We start from the raw sequence: 18,201 nt of genomic DNA, 5'->3' as shown, positions 1-18,201 counted from the left end.
AATGAGTCCCTAGTTGACCGGTACAATTCCAAGATGCGGCAAAAGCCTCTCTCGTATGTAGTCTTCGGCGTCGTGAAACTTGACGCCCAGCTTCACCACCTGCGGATCCGGTAGCGAAACACCCGGATGCATCCCAACATCATTGTAGAACCGAAACATGGTATCCCTCTCCGGCACGCCTGTCGTCGGCAGCACTACGTATTCGACGTTCTTGCCGGAGACTCCACGATGAAATTAGCCACCGCAACATTCTTTTGGAGATGGAAAAGCCTACCTTTCTTGGCCGCTGCCACAATGTCTTTTGGCCTGACCCTTGCATTGCTGGCCTGCAGGTAGGCGCCATCCAACTCGGCCTTCCTTTCCTCCCACTGATCCAAAATTGCCTTGACGATCGCAGAGAGATCTTTCTCCACATACAGCATCGTGACTGTGAATATGTGAGTATGTGTCCCTAGGATGGCTGTGTTGGGGTGACCCACGCTCGGCGTCCGGCTCAATAATAGGTTGTTTGAATATGATAGTGTCCGTCTCTTTATTGTAGGACATATGTCCTCTCAGCACCATGTTTTCGTAGAAGTTGCCCGTGTACAGAAAGGTCCCATGTAGACCGAGTTCGCGAATGTAGCCGTCAACGAGATGCTTGCCTAAAGACCAAAATCAACAAAGCTGGACTTGAACGGTGTGATTCCCATTACCTTCGTAAAGTCGGGTGAAAAACTTGCCGCCGGACAACGCGTGGGAGCTGGGCATGGTACTCCAGATGAAGCATTCCACCGTGCCAGCATCATGGGCAGCCTTTGCGAGATTGCGACCCTGCTGTTCCTCGCTCATGGGATCATCAATGATGGCCTGTGAAGAGTGAGTTGAGACGCTCCAATCGGCGTCAGGCCGCGGACCATACTGCATCGTAAAAGTTGGTGACCGCAAACACTGCCCAACATCCCTTGACCGCCGCAGGAAGGGTTGACGGGTCCGTGAGGTTGCCTTGAACCAGTTGAGCACCCGAGTCGGCAAGGGCGCGAGCGGCTTTAGACTCGAGGTTACGAGTGAGGCATCGCACGGTATATTGATCTGGATGCTGCAAAAGCAGCTTTGCAACCGAACCGCCTGGGGAACGATGAGCAGTTGTCCGATTGCACAGACGCAAGTCTTGCCTTGGTTTCCGGTAGCACCTGTCACAAGGACCAACTTTGGCATGATGATGTGTGTTGACGAACTGATTCCAGACGATTGTTAGCGACGTTGCAACTTTTCGGCTCAACTGGCGCCCTGATGGTCGACAAGATACAAATGACCACGCAAGATGGCTTTGAGATTATCGGCACAACAACTAGTTTTGCTCAAACAAGACTCTGCGAGGACTCGCCGCCCTCATATGAAATCTATGCCTCATGAGGCATGTGGGGCGTCGTTCAGGGAGGCAAACCCAGGTTTACACACTCAAGAAATTCCTGTCGTTCCAGCATGGCTAGGAGAATGGAGAAAGATCCATCGACTGAGAAGGTCTCTGTTGGAGATTAATCGAACGGCGAACTGGCAAACAGTCACCTGAGGCGCGTCGCGCTGGCGATAGAAGGACGCGCCGATGCAGTCGCCTTGATAACGATAGTCCTAATCGGGTAACTGTTGACCTTGCCCAAGAAGGTTAGCGTTTAATGGATAACTGGAGTGCAAACAATGCCGCCGCTTTACGTTTGCATTCCAATCGATTTCTTCTCGTTGGGTCTAAGTACAATCAGTACGATTAATTTATGGGCCCCTACAGTAATACACATTGCGCAGTCATGACGCCGACAAGGGTAGATGTCCTTTATATCTGTCGACAATCCTCTAGCATGACCTTGGTGATCCGCAGCGCTGGGCAAAAACCACCTGACTTTCGCAATCCCTCTCATAATGACTCTGCGCTTTTTCAGGATGCCCAATCAAGCACTGGATACGACAACGCCATCTCGCACGGCACTACAGTATGTGGGGCCAATGATAGCTCGAAGTATTTGCATGATCCATTCGCAGCCTGGCGTCAGGTTCAGAAGCATCGCATTCCTCTTCACCTACGAAGATGTCGCCCAGTGCTGCGGGTACAGTGCCGAACGGCGCCAGTTTTGAGAAGCTCGACGTGGACGACCTTACTGCCCACGTCATCAAAGTGTCCTCAAACATCGACAACGAAAGAGTCAAATTCATCTTCAGCAGGCTTATCCAGCATTCGCACGACTTCATTCGTGAGACAGATATTCAACGTCATGAGTGGGAAGCCGCATGGCAGTTCTTGACCGACGTAGGTCCGAAACGAACGGAATCCGTCCATTCCAGGGACTGACAGTTTCCAGGTCGGACAAGCCTGCCATGCAGAGAGACAGGAATTCATCCTCCTGTCAGACGTGCTCGGTATATCTGCTTTGGTGGACCAGATCAACAGTCGGCAGCTGCCAGGCTGCACCGAATCGTCGGTTCTTGGGCCGTTTCACAACGACTCGCACGAGTTCAATCACGGAGACAGTATCTCGTCTGTCGGGGCCGGCGAATCCATGCTCATCCGCGGAACGGTCAAGAATCGGAAAGGAGAGCCCATCGAGGGAGCTCTACTAGACATCTGGGAAACCAACGGTAATGGCAAGTACGACATGCAGGACCCTGAGACGGGTGGCCCAGATTGTCGAGGCAAATTCTACACTGATGGTGAGGGACGCTTTTACATCAACGGCGTCCACCCGGTCGACTATCCTGTGCCTTTCGATGGTCCCGTCGGCATTATTCTGGACCTTTTGAATCGACAAGCCTATCGACCAGCTCATGTGGTGAGTGTCTCCGTTTCCATTTTGTATTCTGGCACACAGTACTAACGAACAAACAGCACTTTTTGATCAGTCACCCTTGTTATGAGAGACTCAACACGGCATTGTACGACCGAACCAGCCCTAGGATATTCCGCGATCCTGTATTTGGAACGAAAAGCAGCTTGGTCAAGGACATCGAGTGGATCGAAGATAAGGAAGAAGCCAGATTGTACAACACCAAGACATTTACCCGTGTCGTCGACGGACGCGAGTCCGAGGGCTTTTGGTTGCTCGAGCATGATTTCATTTTGGCCGAGGTTCAAGAAAAGCAGAACTTGAAGACTCGGCTATGATTCATTGGAGACCAAGCCTTAGTCATTGAGACCTTGTTTTTGCAGGCTACAAGAGCTGGCGAGGCTGGATTCAATACGATTCTGCAGCTTCTGGACATAGTCTTTCAACAAACCTCAATAATTTCGTACATCTACCCGGACCGAAGCCAGCAGCGTGCATGTGTTCTTTGTATTCTGTGAGAGCAGATGTGGTACTGGCACTGCATGCCAGGACGCGAAGGACATGATCGCGGTGTACAGAAGCCCCTCCCAGCGAAGGTGTCACCCTTTCGACACAAAAAGCCCACACACCTTCAACGTCGCATGTGAGGATCATGAAAATGGTATTGCCATGTTTCACTGATCCCTTTCCGAGATTCGTTGGGTACTCACTCCCGGGACAGGAGCTACCGCAAATGGCTTCTCCATGTGGGGAGTCGATGCTTTTAACAGTCGGATGTGCAGACTCGCGAGTCCCTATACCAAGACCTCGGTCATAGATTGAACTGAACACTTCTCGGAAAGTGAAACTGGGAGAGAAAGAAGGCCACAGTACCATACCATGGCCGACCAATTCCTCGCCGCCATCAAATCGCGCCGGACTTACTACGAGCTCGAGGCGAAATCGCCAATACCGGACGTGGAAATCATCAGAATCGCCAAAGAAGTCATTCGCCACACCCCCAGTTCGCTCAATTCCCAGTCGACGCGTTTCGTCATCTTGCTTGGAGATGACCACAGAAAGCTCTGGGATATCGCCAAAGATTGCGTCAAGGCGGTAGACGCCGCCAGCGACTGGGCAGCAGATGAGAAGAAGCTGGATCAACGCCGGAATGCATACGGAACGGTAACTCAGCCCTGCGTGATTGCAATGTCGGAGAAGAAAAAACGAACACTCCTGAAAACAGAGCGCATACTAATCCGATGTCCTTTTTCTATGTGAAGGTTCTGCTGTACGAAGATGAGCGTGTGACACACCAGCTACAACAGAAGTTTGCCCGATACAGTAGCTACTTCCCTCAGTGGGCTGAGCACACGAATGCAATGAATACCTTGAATTTGTGGACGGCGTTGGAGCTGGAGGGTCTCGGGTGCAATTTGCAGCACTTTAACCCTTATATCGATCAGAAGATTGTCGAGCAGTGGAAAGTTCCAGTCGAGTGGAAGTTAAAGGGCCAGCTGGTGTTCGGCACTCCCACGGCGCCTCCGAACCCGAACAAGACTTTCGTGGCGGTTGAAGAGAGAGTACTGGTGCCGGGCTTGGAAAATGGTCATGCAGCATAGATACAGGAGCCAGGAGCCAGGGATAGTACGAGAGTGACGTTGCTCTGGGTAGCCTTCAGCGCTTGATATATGAGACCGAGGTTTCTGCGATGATAGACATTGGCGCTTCTCTATCGTGGAGTGTCTCGACTTTCCTGCCTCTTCCCGTCCCTTTGCTGCCTGATCGAGCTGACGCAGTTGACATTTGTTGCACCGGGAATACCGCCATTCTATTCCCTCTGGAATAGCGCCGCGACTCCGTGACCCGTACTGGAGGAAAGTCAACTTTGAAACATCGTCTCTTCTGGACGTTCTCACCTTGCACACATGCTCACGATACCAAATTCCTTGTTCTCTTGTTCTAGCTGCGCAAATAATGTGGCTGTCTGCCGTGCTCCTGTTGCGCCAGTTGGGTGACCCAAGGCAATAGCGCCACCCCTGGGGTTTACCTTTTCGACGCCGATGCCAAGCGCCCGAAGGCACGCAAGAGTCTGACTGGCAAAAGCCTCGTTGAGCTCAAAAATATCGACGTCTTTCTGCGAGATTCCGGTAGATTTGTAAAGTGCAGGAATTGCATAGACAGGACCAAGGCCCATTTCATCGGGTTCGCAGCCAGCGACCGTCGTACCGAGGAAGCGTCCTATTGGTTTGATACCCCTTTGTTCTGCCCAAGATCGACGTGCAAGAATGCAGGACGAAGCACCATCCGATATTTGTGACCTATGGAGTGTAAGCTAAAAACAAAACAGAGGGCACGTTCGAAAGACGCACGAATTTCCTGCCGTGCTTCGGCCATCGTCAGAGAAGGCAGGTTTGAGCTTTGCCAGTTTCTCGAGAGTGACGCCAGGTCTGATGGTGTCGTCCTTTTCGACTCTTAGCGTCGTTTGTACGCTTGTAGCATCGTCGGTGTAGGCCCATTCCACGGGGACGATTTCCGAGGAGAATTTGCCCGACTGCTGGGCCTCCAGAGCTCGTGTATGGCTCAGGAGGGCGAATTCATCCTGGTCTTTTCGGGATATGTTGCATCTGGTAGCCACATTCTCGGAGGTGATCCCCATGGGCATGAGGCAGTCCCTGGCGCTTTTGACATTGGAGTTCTTGAGCGACGGAGACACATCGATGGGAACACCTCGACTACCGTAGTTTCGTGTCATGCTTTCGACACCTCCTGCAAGTCCAACGTCGATCTGTCCGGCTAGAATAGCGTGCGAGATATGGGTAATGGCCTGCAAGCTGCTCGAGCATTGTCTGTTGACAGTGTGAAACGTGGTGGTGACTGGAAACCCTGCATGGTTCAAGGCCATTCGGCCCGTCTTCGCAAACCCAAGCTCCGCCAGAACATTCCCGATGAGCACATCTTGAACATCGCCAGGTTGAATGCCGGCACGGGTTACCGCCCCCCTCATCACCTATGTCTGCATTAGGGCTTCGTAGCTAAACAGTGATGTCGTCGTCGTACCGGCATGAGTATATCTTCTGGCCAAGCATCCTTGAAACCGCCCTTGAAAGACCTTGTAATTGGACTTCGCACAGCAGAAAGCAGCACGATATCATTCGGTGATTTGGTGGCAAGCCGTCCGAGCAGTCTTGCAGGCGACGCCATTCTGTAGAGCCCGCAGAGCACTTCACGAGGCTGTTCTAAGAAGACGATCCCAGCATGAGCGAGTGATGGAGTCGAGCCTTGCCAAGGAGGGATCGATCAACAGCAATCCGATGTGGGGAAGTAACGAGGTTGACATGGGTGAAATCCAGGCCGCTTCTGGCTGGTACCTCGTACGGCTAGCAACGCCAGTCATTTGCCGTTTGGGGAAGGTAAGTGGGTTATCGAAGCATCATGGCGACGCCCCAGTATTCCACATTGCCGGAAACCCGTGCGTGGCCAAAAAGGAAGAACGCCTACCTTGTCGATTGGTCTCTTTGCCCTTCGATTGAGGGGAATCCTCGTGTCTACGATTTCAGCCACTTTTTCCAGACATCGCTGTCTCATCCTTGATTTCGGACATTCGAGAAGGACGAAATGGCCTACACCCCAGGACAAGAGCAGTGCCGACCGGCCTTTGACAAAAAGCCCACGCCGAAAATCACTTCAGGGCTCCCCTTTGAAGAAGCATGCGCTAAACACGTCGCACATACTTTCAAGGCTACCCGCGTCTTTATCTTGGCATCCCGGTCTCTATCGAAGCAGACGGACTGCTTGGAGAAGCTGAAAGGAGCATTGGGCGACCGTGTGGCCGGGTGTCGCATCGGCATAAGCCCGCACACACCCATTTCCGAAGTTGTCGAAGTCATCGAAGACGTGAGGCAACTCGATATCGATTGCCTCGTCACCCTCGGCGCAGGGAGCATCACTGACGCTGCCAAGCTGGTGAGGTTTGCGATTGCCAACTCGGCATGGGATGAGACGGCAATAAGCACCTTATGGGGTGGCCACTCATACAACCCGTCCCGCCGTGAGAACATCACCAAACCAACGACCCCGATGATATGCATACCAACTTCTCTATCCGGAGGAGAATACCAAGCGATTGCGGGCGCGACCGAGACCTTGACCACACGAGCGAAAAGGACATTTGAGCCTGGCGTCGACCCGGAACTGGTTATTCTTGACCCGGAACTGGTCAAAACCACTCCACAATGGGTATGGCTGAGCACTGGGATCAGATCGGTCGACCATTGCGTCGAGACCGTGTGCAGCCTGCAGAGCACACCCGAAGGAGATGCTGCCGCCAGCCGTGGTTTGGAAATGCTGGTCCGCGGACTGCTCCGATCGAAAGCCGATCCGGACGACTCGGAGGGCCGGTACCTCTGCCAGCTTGGAGTGATTCAGGCTATGCAAGCTGTTTCTACGGGGACGCCATTGGGTGCCAGCCATGCCATAGGACACCAATTGGGGCCTCTGGGTGTTGGACACGGCGAGACGAGCTGTATTCTATTACCCGCGGTCTGCAAGTTCAATGCCGCAAAGGGAGCCAACAATGCCCGGCAAGCTATGGTTCGAGAGCTGTTGTTGGGACTAGCACCTGTCCAAGCCGCCGTCAAAGCCAGAGGTCGCGAGACGAGCAACTTGGACCTGGGCGACATCCTGGACATTGTGATCGGGGAACTCGGCATGCCGCGGTCCCTCCGTGCCGTCAACGTCGGCAGAGACAAGTTCGATCTGCTCGCGGTCAACAGCTTGCATGATCTGTGGATCAAGACAAACGCCTTTCCGATCACGGAAAAGGATCAGGTGATGGAAATCCTGAACATGGTGGCCGGGTGAAGCTGGCTGGAATTGTACATAAGGTGCCTAATTGACACGTTTAGAAATTCCTCAAGGCGAGGAAGGCGAAACCCCCACAGCCCCGGGGCTGATGCAGGCGTGAAACCCCCACAAGCTCCGGGCGTTCTAGGCGTGGAGCCGATCGGTGACCGGCCAGTCGGCTGCCACTTCGGCGTGCCTTTAGGCACCCTTGCTTCTTCGGGTCCAGTGTCTGTTTTTGCCCACCAAATCACCGGTGCTCAAGGCACAGGGTCGTTGAGCAAAATATGGCTCCAAGTGATCTGCACGCAGTGGTTGGGACTCTCGCTACATGCTGTAGACCAGCCAAAGGAACTGTCGTCGCCTGCCTGGCACATAACATCGCTGAAAATGACAGACACTTTACAGACCACATGGAAGAGATGCGCCTATTGTGAACGAACCTTCTCAAAGCTGGAGCACTTGCGGCGGCATCAAAGGTGGCGTAAGCTTGGATATCCCTCACACATCATCTCCCAGCTTCCTGGCTGACCGGTTCTCATAAGACACGGGAGAAAAGCCATTCAAGTGCGCATTCTGTGGACGAAGATATGCTCGAAGGTAGGCATTGCCCTTGTTCTGACATGAATGAGCCGAGACTCAAATTGCTGATTGCGCCATGACAGCGATGTATTGGCCAGGCATATCCGCAATCACCATCCCACCGCCGACGATGGTCCAGAGGACATTCCGATCGAGCCCGCTGTACCTCCCGCAAATCCACAGGAACACGCCCGAACCTCAGAGTCGCCTGATCCGGCCCATACTCCAGGACAAACCCAACGTCGGTGTTCGGAGGCCAGTGATATGAGTGCCATGCTAAGGAGGCCAACAGAGCAGTCAACAACCACGGTCGAATGCGTCCGCTCCGTCCCATCGACGGACGGCAACTCACCATCAACAATAGCCCCTCAAGTTCCTTCGAGGCGGCCAAACGCAAGGCGGGTGAACAATCCAGGTGATATTTCGCTGACGTGGAAATCTCCAATCCTCGGTCCTGCTCTTCGAACAGACAATCGAGAACGACCAGAGCCAGTCATCGCCGCTGGCGGCGATGTCTCGGACGTTCAATCCAAAGAAAACGCCCGTTGCACTCGTACCGTGAGAGATTTAGCACCCGACGGTGATACCATTGAAGTATCTCGGCTATCAGAAAATCACCATGGTCGAATGATGCAGGATAACGAAACATCACAGCCGGCACATCTGCCACACGAGCACAACCTGATCCACCCTCAAGCCGATACTATGACCCCTACTATCGGCCAGCAGTATTTTACCATACCCATCTCGCCTTATCCGGAGGATATGGACATGAGCGGCGAGATGAGCGCGGAACTGGGCGGTTTTGATACGGGAGATATTGATTTCACGCAGACTTACAATGCACCCGACTTGCTTTGGCTTGAGTCTGCCATCATCAATCTACCGAAGTTGGATAGCGTCGTCCCGTCCCTCCCTACTCCTGGTGAAGACCATGAATTGTGCCAGGATCAACTGTCCAACCATGGCCTATCTGCAGACAGGCTTAGTCGGGTCCAGAAGGCATGGCCAACAAAATTGGTTCGTCCCATCCGCCTAATTCGAAGACTGTGGCAGACCGCTCTACAGCATCCGGCGGACAACATCTTGTGTCATGATAGCACAGAATCTCCAAGCCAGAGTCCTCAACGTAGCAACTTGACAGGCTCAAGGTGGAATATGGATGCCAGCTGCAGGGACAGACTCTTGCAAGACAGCCACAAAATCTTTGGCAAAGAAGAGTCTCCTTACGCCATACCAGTCGACCAGACCAGCAACACCCCTCAGAGTCCGTTGTCGATGACCCACGAAGCTCAGTTTCCATCGGTTGAGATGCTGGACATGAGTCTGGACCTCTATTTCCAACGCTTCCATCCGTCCATGCCCTTTATACACCAGGCGACCTTCGATGCCAGGTCAGCACCAAGCGCGGTGCTATTTCCCATGTGTCTTATTGGGCTGTCGTCACTAGATCCCAGGGGTTCCAGAGACTTTGTCCGCACCGAGTGGACTGTAAGTAGCGTGCTCTTGTAAAACCTCACTCGATCTCCGCTGACGATGATCTTGAAGAAACTTGTACACGCGTCCCGATTGGAACTTACATCCCAAGCCCTTGGCAAGCGTCCACCTTTGGAGCTCATCACAGCCGTAGCTGCCTCATTACTTGTGCTCAATCTTGCACTTTGCATCTCAGTAGGTTTTGGCCGCCCTGACCAATTGTTTTGCATATCTTCTGATTAGTCTGCAGCGACGACTCGATGAAAATGAAGCCCATATGCTCTGCATTGAGACTTTACACGTGCGTGGCAGACTTCTTGGTGACTCCTCGTTCATTGCATCTGACTTGGCCCAGGTTTCGGAAAAGCATGGATTGTTTGCGGCCTGTGACGGCCAAGAACTCGATCTCGGCCGGATGGGACCAGCCACAGACCTGCAACGGCTGTGGAAGCCTTGGGCGCGAGTAGAATCCGTCAAGAGGTTCGTTTCTCTGAGAGAAGTTGTTTTCCGACTGCAGCCAGCTGATTGATCTGAGGCACAGGATGATCACATGTCTCCTCATAATTGACGCCACCTACGCCAGCCTCTGGGGCACGGCGGGCGTTGTCGAACTGGACAAGCTCGAAATCATTGCTCCCTGCAAATCGTCCTTGTTTGAGGCCCCCAACGCAACGACGTTCTCACAAGAGGTGGAAAAGACCAACGCCCAGATCATCATGCCGCGGATGACGCTGCAGAGGATGTCGATGCTGTCGCCGGCCATGCTCGGCAGCATGGGCCTACAAGCATTGTTAGCTGCCATCTCGCTCCAACATTCTGTAGCCCGTCATAGACTGTATCCAGGCCAGCTTGACAGCGGCGGCGGCGGCGGCGGCAGTGATGAGACGCAAGCGTCTTCGGCGGCACCGGTCGAGAGATACGCGATGGACGAGCATGCAAAGAACATTGCCCCTCTCTTGGCCGCAATCCCCAGCAGCCGTAGTGACTACTTCGATCGCGAAAACCCGCACGCCCTGCTCCTCTGGAACAGCCTCTGCATGTCCACGACGGCCGACATGGACCAGTTCGAACTGGCCCTGGGCCGCAAGGGCGCCGTCTCGGCGCAGAGTGCGCTGGCGAACATCACGGCCTGGGCGAAATCACCTGCGGCCCGACGCGCGGCATTGCACGCCTCCCAGATCTTCTGGATTCTCTCGCAATCGCGCGTCTCGGAGCCGGCGTTGCTTCTCCACGAGCATATGATCTTCACGGCCGCGCTGGTCCTGGCGTTTTATGTCCTGAAATCGACGACACTACCGACATCACCCTCGGAGCAAGGCGCGGCGGCGGCGGCGGCGGCGGCGGCGGCTCTGCGCTCTCCCGTGGCCAACCTGGAATTGTTGCAGGAGATCGACTGGGCCGAGGTCGGCACCGAAGGCTTCGGCGGAGCGAAGTCGCAGGTTGGACACTGTTGCCCTGCGAAACGCTTCATCAGAAGTGGAGGGTGCATCTCGTTTGGTGCGTTGGAAGCTGTCGGAGAACGGGCAGCCAGGAAAATCATCCTGAATTATGCTCACTTACTTGACGAGGTCGCGAAATGGGAGGGGTCAGAGTACTGTGAGGCGCTCAAGGCGATTGGCGACTTTTTCAAGTCAGACTCGACGGAGGCGTGAAGCGCAAGCACGGGATAAAAGAACATACTCGTTACATAGGTAGATAGTATCTGCCTCTCTCTGTGTGTGTGTGTGTGCGTGTGCGTGTTATGCCAATCCGGGAACCTCTTGCAGGCAAGTATACTACTGTATGTGGGGTGTGTGAGTGTGAGTGAGAGAGTGTGTGTGGGTTGGCCATTCTTGGTATCTGTACACAGCCCCGAGATGAGTCGGTCAGATCTGGTCTCTCTCTGTGTCGACTATGGGCCGCGGCCAATGAACAGGAGCAGGAGGCCAGCCAGCCAGGCATATGTATATTCACATGTCTCGAAGAAACGTGATCCGTCTACATTGTCCTGCCCATCCGTTCCCTGGCGCCTTGACGTGTTCAAGTCGACTGCCTAGTCCGCGAGTGTATGCATGCACCCAAGCTACTGAATTTGAGTACCTTCAGCCGTGCCTTTCTGCTCTCTGCGCGCAAGAGAAGACAACCGGGTGCCGCTCCAGGCACTCTGCGTACAGCTCTGGACGGCTTCCTCCAGCAACAACTTAGCGTATCGCTTGTGGGCCCACGCTTCGAACGAGAAGGGTCTGATGGGACTTGTAGACACCTTGCCCACACCGTGATAGAAGAGGCTTTTCATCCGAAACTCTGCGACGCCTTCATCCTTGTCCGTAGCCACGCTCATCTCGAATAGCCCATCGATGTGCCGCGGCCCGTGAGGCGTGTTCAGCGGCGAGTCACCACATCGGAGTAGAATCGACGTTGGAGTCTTGGCCAGCACGACGAAATGGTTGGTGATCTCGGTGCCGACTTCGTAAGAGGATTGGCGAAGGTCCGATCGTCTCCAGAGTTGGTGGGAAGTCGTTGGCGAGCTGTATCGCTGTTGCAAGTACCTGCGCTGGATCGTGTAGGCTGTGATGCAACATCATTGTGTTGTTAGCAATACTAAGGATGTTTTGAGTCTCTACTAATGCAGGACACGAGATATGAGGCCCGTGTTGTCTCAAGGAGATGAAGCTGGACGTACCGTGGCTTGCCCAGACTGCGGCACAGTACGCTTCGATCAACTTCGTGCCCCCTTCTTCATGGTCCCGTAGAAGAGAGGGATCCAGCCTGCTCAGCGGGACCTTGCGCACACAGAGGTCATGGAAGGTGGGATTCTGGTTCGGGTTGAAACGGCGGTAGATCGTGCTTTTGAATAGGTCGTCGTTGGACGGATCGTACGGGACGAATCGACAGTCCTGTGTCCACCATTGGAAAGCGCCGACCGTTCCAGCGCCAGCACCTAAGGTCAGCACGGAGAGAAGTCTGGTGGCTGAGAATCTCAATCGTGGCATTGCATTGTATTGCATTGATGTTCCGAAAAGAGAGCAGGCGGCCAACCTGCAAATGCAGAGTCTATAAGTGGACAATAATAGCGAAAGATGGTATGCAGATGATGGAGCAATGCATCCTGGGATCGCCTCGATTTGAGATCGAGTTAATGCCCCACCCATGGCGTACATGGCACATGATCCGGCGCCTCTCCCTGCTGCATTCGAGGCATGTTCAGCACAAGCCAGCATCCATTCGAAGGCAAAGAAGGAGGGGAAATTTGGTACAAGCCAAGCAAGCTTCTTTCAAGCCTCAAATACAAATACCTTCACGACGAGGAATAACTCATGGCCAGAACTCTTGACATGAGAAGGAGCATTTCCTCTTTGGATGCGTATAACCTACTCCAAGTCTTGAGGGGAGACCGTCACCTTTCGTGCAGGTTGCCAGGCCTTGTGAGGAAGCACATGCCCCACATAAGGCTGAGTTGAGAGTGCTCATAATTATCTCGACACAGTAGGTCTGGCCACTGACTTGACGTCTGTCCATGACACAAGCAATGGCAGAGATTGAGTCCGAGGTTCTTCTGGGCTGAGCTGAGTTGAGCTGATGGCGACAATCATTGGTGGCGCCGCGATATCCTCCTGTTCGACGTTAGAGGTACTGCCGGACGAGATCTTGTCACACATCCTTTCTTTCGTCCCGTTTTCGAAGAAGAACTGGCTCAGCATCAGCCTGACATCTCCTCGTCTGCGAGATGTGGCCACGAAATCGGTCACAGGCATCGCGAAGCAACAGACCCCACTGCTCTTTTCGCTGTTCCACCAACCCTATATCGACGCTGAAACGGTCGGTTATATGGTAGAGGTCCATAGCGCACTGAGTCACTTCGCGGAATATGCCACTGTCGCAGTCGGACCGAGCTCGGGCCACTGGGGACGGTATCAGAGCATCCTCCTCGGTGCAGCCATCATCACGAGGATATTGTACGCGAACCGTCTGCTCAGGACCACCAAGGGAAACCATGCCGCAGAAGCGTTTCTCGACCGAGCAATTGCATCCTGCTTGGGGGAATCTGCAATGCTACTGATCAGATACACTACTCTATGTTCTTTCCACTGCTTCATGCGCGCTAGGGCTAGTGCCCAGGAAACGTGCAACGAGTCAAAGAGAGCAGTTGCAGAAAGGTTCGATCAGGATATGTTTCTCCGGTTCGAAGCATCCCTCCTTATGACCGGCTTGGGGTTTGGTGAACAGGTCTTCGAGTACGTACACGAATGGAGCAGCCGCATGATATCCGGCGGCACGGCTCCTGTCCGAGCGTTTGCTGTGGGGCGACAGAGGCACAGCTGGCGACAGAGTGCACTCGAAGAAGAAGTGCAGACTTGGTGGCGGGACGTACGTAGCAGCCCAGAGGGGAGGATTGCCATCGAGGCCGCTTCTCAACGGAATATGCAGGCAAAACCTGCTGACGCGAATGAAGCGATTTGTACGCTATTCCATGGGTCAGGTCAGCCACCAGCGGCTCTCCGAATAGCAGACTTGCAGGAGTTAGGGAGGAAACTGAGTTTTGAGTCGGACAAGGCTCTTGGGCTTGGTAGATGTTGACCTTGTCAAAGATTTCCAACAACGAGTTGACTACCATTTGATAAGTCCGCCGAAATGATCACTTCAAGTGCTCTCCCTTCGTTTGTCGCACGTTTTCGGCATAGGGAGCAACACGCGCTAATTGCCTGTAGCTGAGGTTGCGGGGTATGGGAGATGTATGGATGGCAGTAGTAACGAGTGTTGCTCGGCCATAATACGAGATCCACAGGTAGAAGACCGATGGAATGAGAAGGCGACGGAGGAGGAATAAGAGTTGGTAGGTCATGGCGGAGACGATTTGTTTGCCAATCCAGGGTATAGTGCAACCAACGCAGCTCATCCGGACAATCATGAGGTCATGATGAACATAACCAACAACCCGACAAAGTATACTGATTCTTCTGTTTTCCTCTTACAAGGGCTCCGTACCGTCACGACGGTTGGATCCCTAGCGGAGAGTATTGTTGGAGGTAGAGGAATGAATTCTGTCATTTCATTAGCCGCCACTGAAACAGTTTGAGCACAACATTGTACAGACTCACGAAAAGAGAAGCTGGAGTTCGAGAGTCTTCGGTCATTACGTGACATCGTCCAATGCGTGATAGATTGAGCTGGAGCTGCAAGTCAAGCACCGCAGGTGACTGTCATTCAGGCGACTTGGACGGCGTTCGCACAATGACACGAACGTGGCAAGCTCATTCGAGCTGGTGCAATACCTTCAACCATTGTCTTGACATTACCTCTGATTGCGTCCTTCGCTTCCTGGGTTTCGCCGTCCGACGCTTGCGATCACGTCGAGTCCCGGACCGGCACCCAACCGGCATACGTTCGATTACCGGGAGCGATTCGTCCACGACAAGCTGCGTCGCGACCGCGATGAGGAGGCTGTGCTCATCGAATCCGATCTCCCATGCCGACTAGTCTTCGTGCTTTCCAGCAGCTTCTCTGTATTCCTGTTCATGTCTGGCGGGCGGAGGCGTCGATCGAGCGATGCGTTGGAGTCAAACCCGGCGCCATGAGCTAGCAGCAGCTCTACTATCTCAAATTCATTCCACCTGGCTGCTACAAATAAGGGAGTCCGTCCGGCGTTGTTTGTTAAGTTGATCTCGGTCGTGGAGGCATCCAGTATGAGTTTCAAAATGTTCTTCAGATTCCTCTCGGCCGCGTAGTGCAGGGGCGTTTTACCCTGTCTGTCTTTCACGTTGGGATTCACATCCTGGTCTAGCAGTGTCTTGACCGCCTCAATCCTCTTCGTGTGCACGGCATGGTGCAGTGCCGTCAAGTTGTCTGAATCTGGCGCGTCCTTCTGTTCCTGTTGCAGTCTTTCACAAAGGGTGGAGATGATCGCATCATGACCCTCGAGCGATGACTCCGAACGCCGAACTTCAGGGGTTGGTGATGCGTTCATCCTCATAACCGCGTAGATCAGCGTAGTCTTCCCCTTCAAGCCAAGCTCCCCAGGCTCTGTGCTTGTTGTTTCGCCAGCCTGTACGGTGCTTTTGATCTTGGCGCCCTTAGAAAGAAGAAGTCTCACCACGGTCGGTTTGTCGAGGTAGATGGCGTAATGGAGTGCAGTCAGATCCTTATAGGTGCTCTCGACGTCGGCGCCACGTTCCAAAAGCTTTATCACCACGAGGTGCGGGTACTCATCGTTCTCCACTGCATGAATCAAAGCGTTCTTGCCCGCCTTGTCGCGCACTTCGAGGTCCGCACCATGCCGATGGTAGAGGTCCACCTTCTCTACATCGCCTCTCTTAACAGCTCTGATTAGCCATGTGGAGCCCTCGCCGTCAGGTTCATTGATATCAAACCACTCTGGAGCTAGCTCATTGGAAGACAGACTCCGGACGGACCTCGCTGGAGCCAGTGCAGGCGGTTCAGCCACGGGAGTAGGAGGCGGAGTTGGGGGTGACGGCGCTGCAACGTCTTGCAGATATAGACGAGTGTAGACGTCGACCGCGACAGGAAGTTGCTGTAATTTCAAGGCCAAAACAAACAGACACACCGATTCTCGAAACTCTCTTATACCAGCGTCTCGCAGATCGAGTCTCAGCCTGAAACATCTTTTTGCCCATTTTGTGGCAGCATGCAGAAACACCGAATCTTGTGTTGCCTCATATTGCTGGAGTTGTAGGTCGGCCAGGGCGTAGTAGAAGTCGGACTGTAATAATCGTGTATGCGCGTCGGTCGGAGTTCGTGGTTCTGATTCTGTCTGGAGCAGTGCATCAGATGTCAAACCCACTCGGCCTTGAGGATTCGACGGAAACCGAGTGTTGAGGATGTCATGTGCTTCCTCGAGCCTAGCACGGGCAGAAAGGATATGAGATAAGTCCAGCCACATGCGTTCCACGTCATGTGTTGGTTCATACGCCTGGTTGAACTCTGTAGCGTGCTCGATCAATCTACGCTGGAACTCTTCGACCTTCTCAAGATCATCATCCCCAACAACTCGACCTTGCTGGACTCTCTCTTGATATGACTTGATCAGCTCCTCCAGTGGTTCGCGTGGTGTGGTATCATCGAAAGAGGGATCTGGATCCGCTTCCACAACGTCGACTTGGGTTGTTGCTGGATCCGCTTCCACAACGTCGGCTTGGGTTGTTGCTGGATCCCCATGCTCGGAAGTCTCCTCTATTTCTTCTTCTTCTTCATCTTCTCCTGTGTCAACCAATGCTTCAGTACCTGGGCTTGAATGTTCGTCTTCGCGCTCAGTGATGATACGGCTGAGACGAGCCAACTCTCTAGTAGGCTCTCCGCCATTCACAACGGAGTTTCTAGCCGCCTCTGCCGCGGCTATAGAATGGATCGCTCTTTGCGTGTGTATATTGCAGCTTGTGGAGCTTCCGATGGTGCCGGAGACATCCAGGGATATAGCAGCATCTACGCTGTGCCTGCAATCCTCGAGTTTTCGATCTAGGGCCCGGAGCTTCTCTTCGATACTGCTCTGTCTCCCAGACACGTCGGCGCTATGGAAGTAAGCTTGAGCGCATCAAAGCATCGGGCGAGTATTCAAACTTACAGGTTCATGCACTGCAATGAAAGAGAGAGCTCAGCCGTGAAAGCTGCAATGTCACTTTGGAGGGCTGTCAGTTTTGGGTCGGCACTGTCACGCCTCAGCTGCCAGACCGTCTTACCCAGCCAACTCTCCCTCTCTCCCACATTCAGTTTCTCGATCTCGCGTCTGAATAGTCTCAAGGTACGACTGAAAGCCTTGAGGCCCTGATTGATCCTGTTGCAGATATACTGTTCTGCTTCGGATGCTTGTTCGTCGTCAAAGTGGCGGCTTCTGTTCGACATAGTCACACGGACCATAAGCAGTGTCTCCCGAAGTCGTTGAGCTCGGTCGACCAACTGCTTCGCTGAGCACTGCGCATCTCGAGCTTTTACCACGAATGCCGACAAGGTCTGATATAACTTGAACGCGAAGTTGGCGATTGACGCTGCACTCGCCGCGACCTGAAAGGCTTCAGCCATCGCGGGCACATTCGAGGCCCAGATGAGGTCATTCTATACAGAGGGTAAATGTAGAAAGGGATGAGCTTGCCCATGGCGGCTGAAGCAGTGCCAGATCTGGTTTTGTCACCGTGACCTCACGCCAACCTCCGCGGGGTAGAAGCATCGCGTGGCGCGTAGCCGAAGCTTGCGTGGCTGAGCTTGACTGGCTTGGCGTGCCAGTGGACGGGCCAGGCGTGGCGCTAGGCTTCCGAGCCGCTGCCTAGACCAAGCTTAGCGAGCCCACGAGGCACCCAGCACCAACGCCCGTTCAATAGAACAACGTTGTCGTGTCTCACTTGTCAAATCGCGGTGGTTCGCGTTGGTCATAGCCTCACATGGCTTTCGTGACTGCCCTGCGCCCAACTTCTGTGTACCGAACAATGGGAATCCAGGGGCATGTAAAGATGCTGTCTGGCGCGCTCCAGCCTTCCTGCTCTCAGCCGGAATGCCATCTCAATGAACTGTCCAGGCGTTTAGCTGTCTTCGTTCCACGGCA

The 18,201-nt window shown here is 53.7% G+C and overlaps 9 protein-coding genes across 9 annotated transcripts; 5 read left to right on the top strand and 4 right to left on the bottom strand.

Annotated features, from left to right (window-relative positions):
- Window positions 1-194: 194 nt before the first annotated feature.
- G647_02346 (uncharacterized protein) lies at window positions 195-1,197 on the bottom strand (the record flags this gene model as incomplete). Its single annotated transcript, XM_008726695.1, has 5 exons — window positions 195-427; window positions 480-644; window positions 696-849; window positions 902-1,107; window positions 1,173-1,197. The coding sequence occupies 5 exons, from the start codon at window positions 1,195-1,197 to the stop codon at window positions 195-197; spliced, it is 783 nt and encodes a 260-aa protein (XP_008724917.1).
- An 865-nt stretch (window positions 1,198-2,062) lies between these two features.
- On the top strand, window positions 2,063-3,133 carry G647_02345 (uncharacterized protein; the record flags this gene model as incomplete). Its single annotated transcript, XM_008726694.1, has 3 exons — window positions 2,063-2,281; window positions 2,334-2,801; window positions 2,858-3,133. 3 exons carry the CDS (start codon window positions 2,063-2,065, stop codon window positions 3,131-3,133), a joined length of 963 nt encoding a protein of 320 aa, XP_008724916.1.
- A 541-nt stretch (window positions 3,134-3,674) lies between these two features.
- G647_02344 (uncharacterized protein) lies at window positions 3,675-4,396 on the top strand (the record flags this gene model as incomplete). Its single annotated transcript, XM_008726693.1, has 2 exons — window positions 3,675-3,959; window positions 4,058-4,396. 2 exons carry the CDS (start codon window positions 3,675-3,677, stop codon window positions 4,394-4,396), a joined length of 624 nt encoding a protein of 207 aa, XP_008724915.1.
- Window positions 4,397-4,605: 209 nt separating this feature from the next.
- On the bottom strand, window positions 4,606-5,978 carry G647_02343 (uncharacterized protein; the record flags this gene model as incomplete). Its single annotated transcript, XM_008726692.1, has 4 exons — window positions 4,606-4,645; window positions 4,694-5,095; window positions 5,147-5,784; window positions 5,835-5,978. 4 exons carry the CDS (start codon window positions 5,976-5,978, stop codon window positions 4,606-4,608), a joined length of 1,224 nt encoding a protein of 407 aa, XP_008724914.1.
- A 414-nt stretch (window positions 5,979-6,392) lies between these two features.
- On the top strand, window positions 6,393-7,637 carry G647_02342 (uncharacterized protein; the record flags this gene model as incomplete). The annotated part of the gene is made up of 1 exon (XM_008726691.1): window positions 6,393-7,637. The coding sequence occupies one exon, from the start codon at window positions 6,393-6,395 to the stop codon at window positions 7,635-7,637; it is 1,245 nt and encodes a 414-aa protein (XP_008724913.1).
- Window positions 7,638-8,462: 825 nt separating this feature from the next.
- G647_02341 (uncharacterized protein) lies at window positions 8,463-11,326 on the top strand (the record flags this gene model as incomplete). The annotated part of the gene is made up of 4 exons (XM_008726690.1): window positions 8,463-9,689; window positions 9,747-9,895; window positions 9,987-10,154; window positions 10,216-11,326. The coding sequence occupies 4 exons, from the start codon at window positions 8,463-8,465 to the stop codon at window positions 11,324-11,326; spliced, it is 2,655 nt and encodes an 884-aa protein (XP_008724912.1).
- A 410-nt stretch (window positions 11,327-11,736) lies between these two features.
- Window positions 11,737-12,646, bottom strand: G647_02340 (uncharacterized protein; the record flags this gene model as incomplete). Its single annotated transcript, XM_008726689.1, has 2 exons — window positions 11,737-12,221; window positions 12,337-12,646. 2 exons carry the CDS (start codon window positions 12,644-12,646, stop codon window positions 11,737-11,739), a joined length of 795 nt encoding a protein of 264 aa, XP_008724911.1.
- A 586-nt stretch (window positions 12,647-13,232) lies between these two features.
- On the top strand, window positions 13,233-14,231 carry G647_02339 (uncharacterized protein; the record flags this gene model as incomplete). Its single annotated transcript, XM_008726688.1, has 1 exon — window positions 13,233-14,231. The coding sequence occupies one exon, from the start codon at window positions 13,233-13,235 to the stop codon at window positions 14,229-14,231; it is 999 nt and encodes a 332-aa protein (XP_008724910.1).
- An 811-nt stretch (window positions 14,232-15,042) lies between these two features.
- On the bottom strand, window positions 15,043-17,684 carry G647_02338 (uncharacterized protein; the record flags this gene model as incomplete). Its single annotated transcript, XM_008726687.1, has 2 exons — window positions 15,043-17,176; window positions 17,230-17,684. The coding sequence occupies 2 exons, from the start codon at window positions 17,682-17,684 to the stop codon at window positions 15,043-15,045; spliced, it is 2,589 nt and encodes an 862-aa protein (XP_008724909.1).
- Window positions 17,685-18,201: the final 517 nt, after the last annotated feature.

The sequence above is a fragment of the Cladophialophora carrionii genome, assembly GCF_000365165.1.
Source record: "Cladophialophora carrionii CBS 160.54 unplaced genomic scaffold supercont1.2, whole genome shotgun sequence".
Lineage (NCBI taxonomy): Eukaryota > Fungi > Ascomycota > Eurotiomycetes > Chaetothyriales > Herpotrichiellaceae > Cladophialophora > Cladophialophora carrionii.
This window is presented reverse-complemented; position numbering and strand designations above follow the sequence as displayed.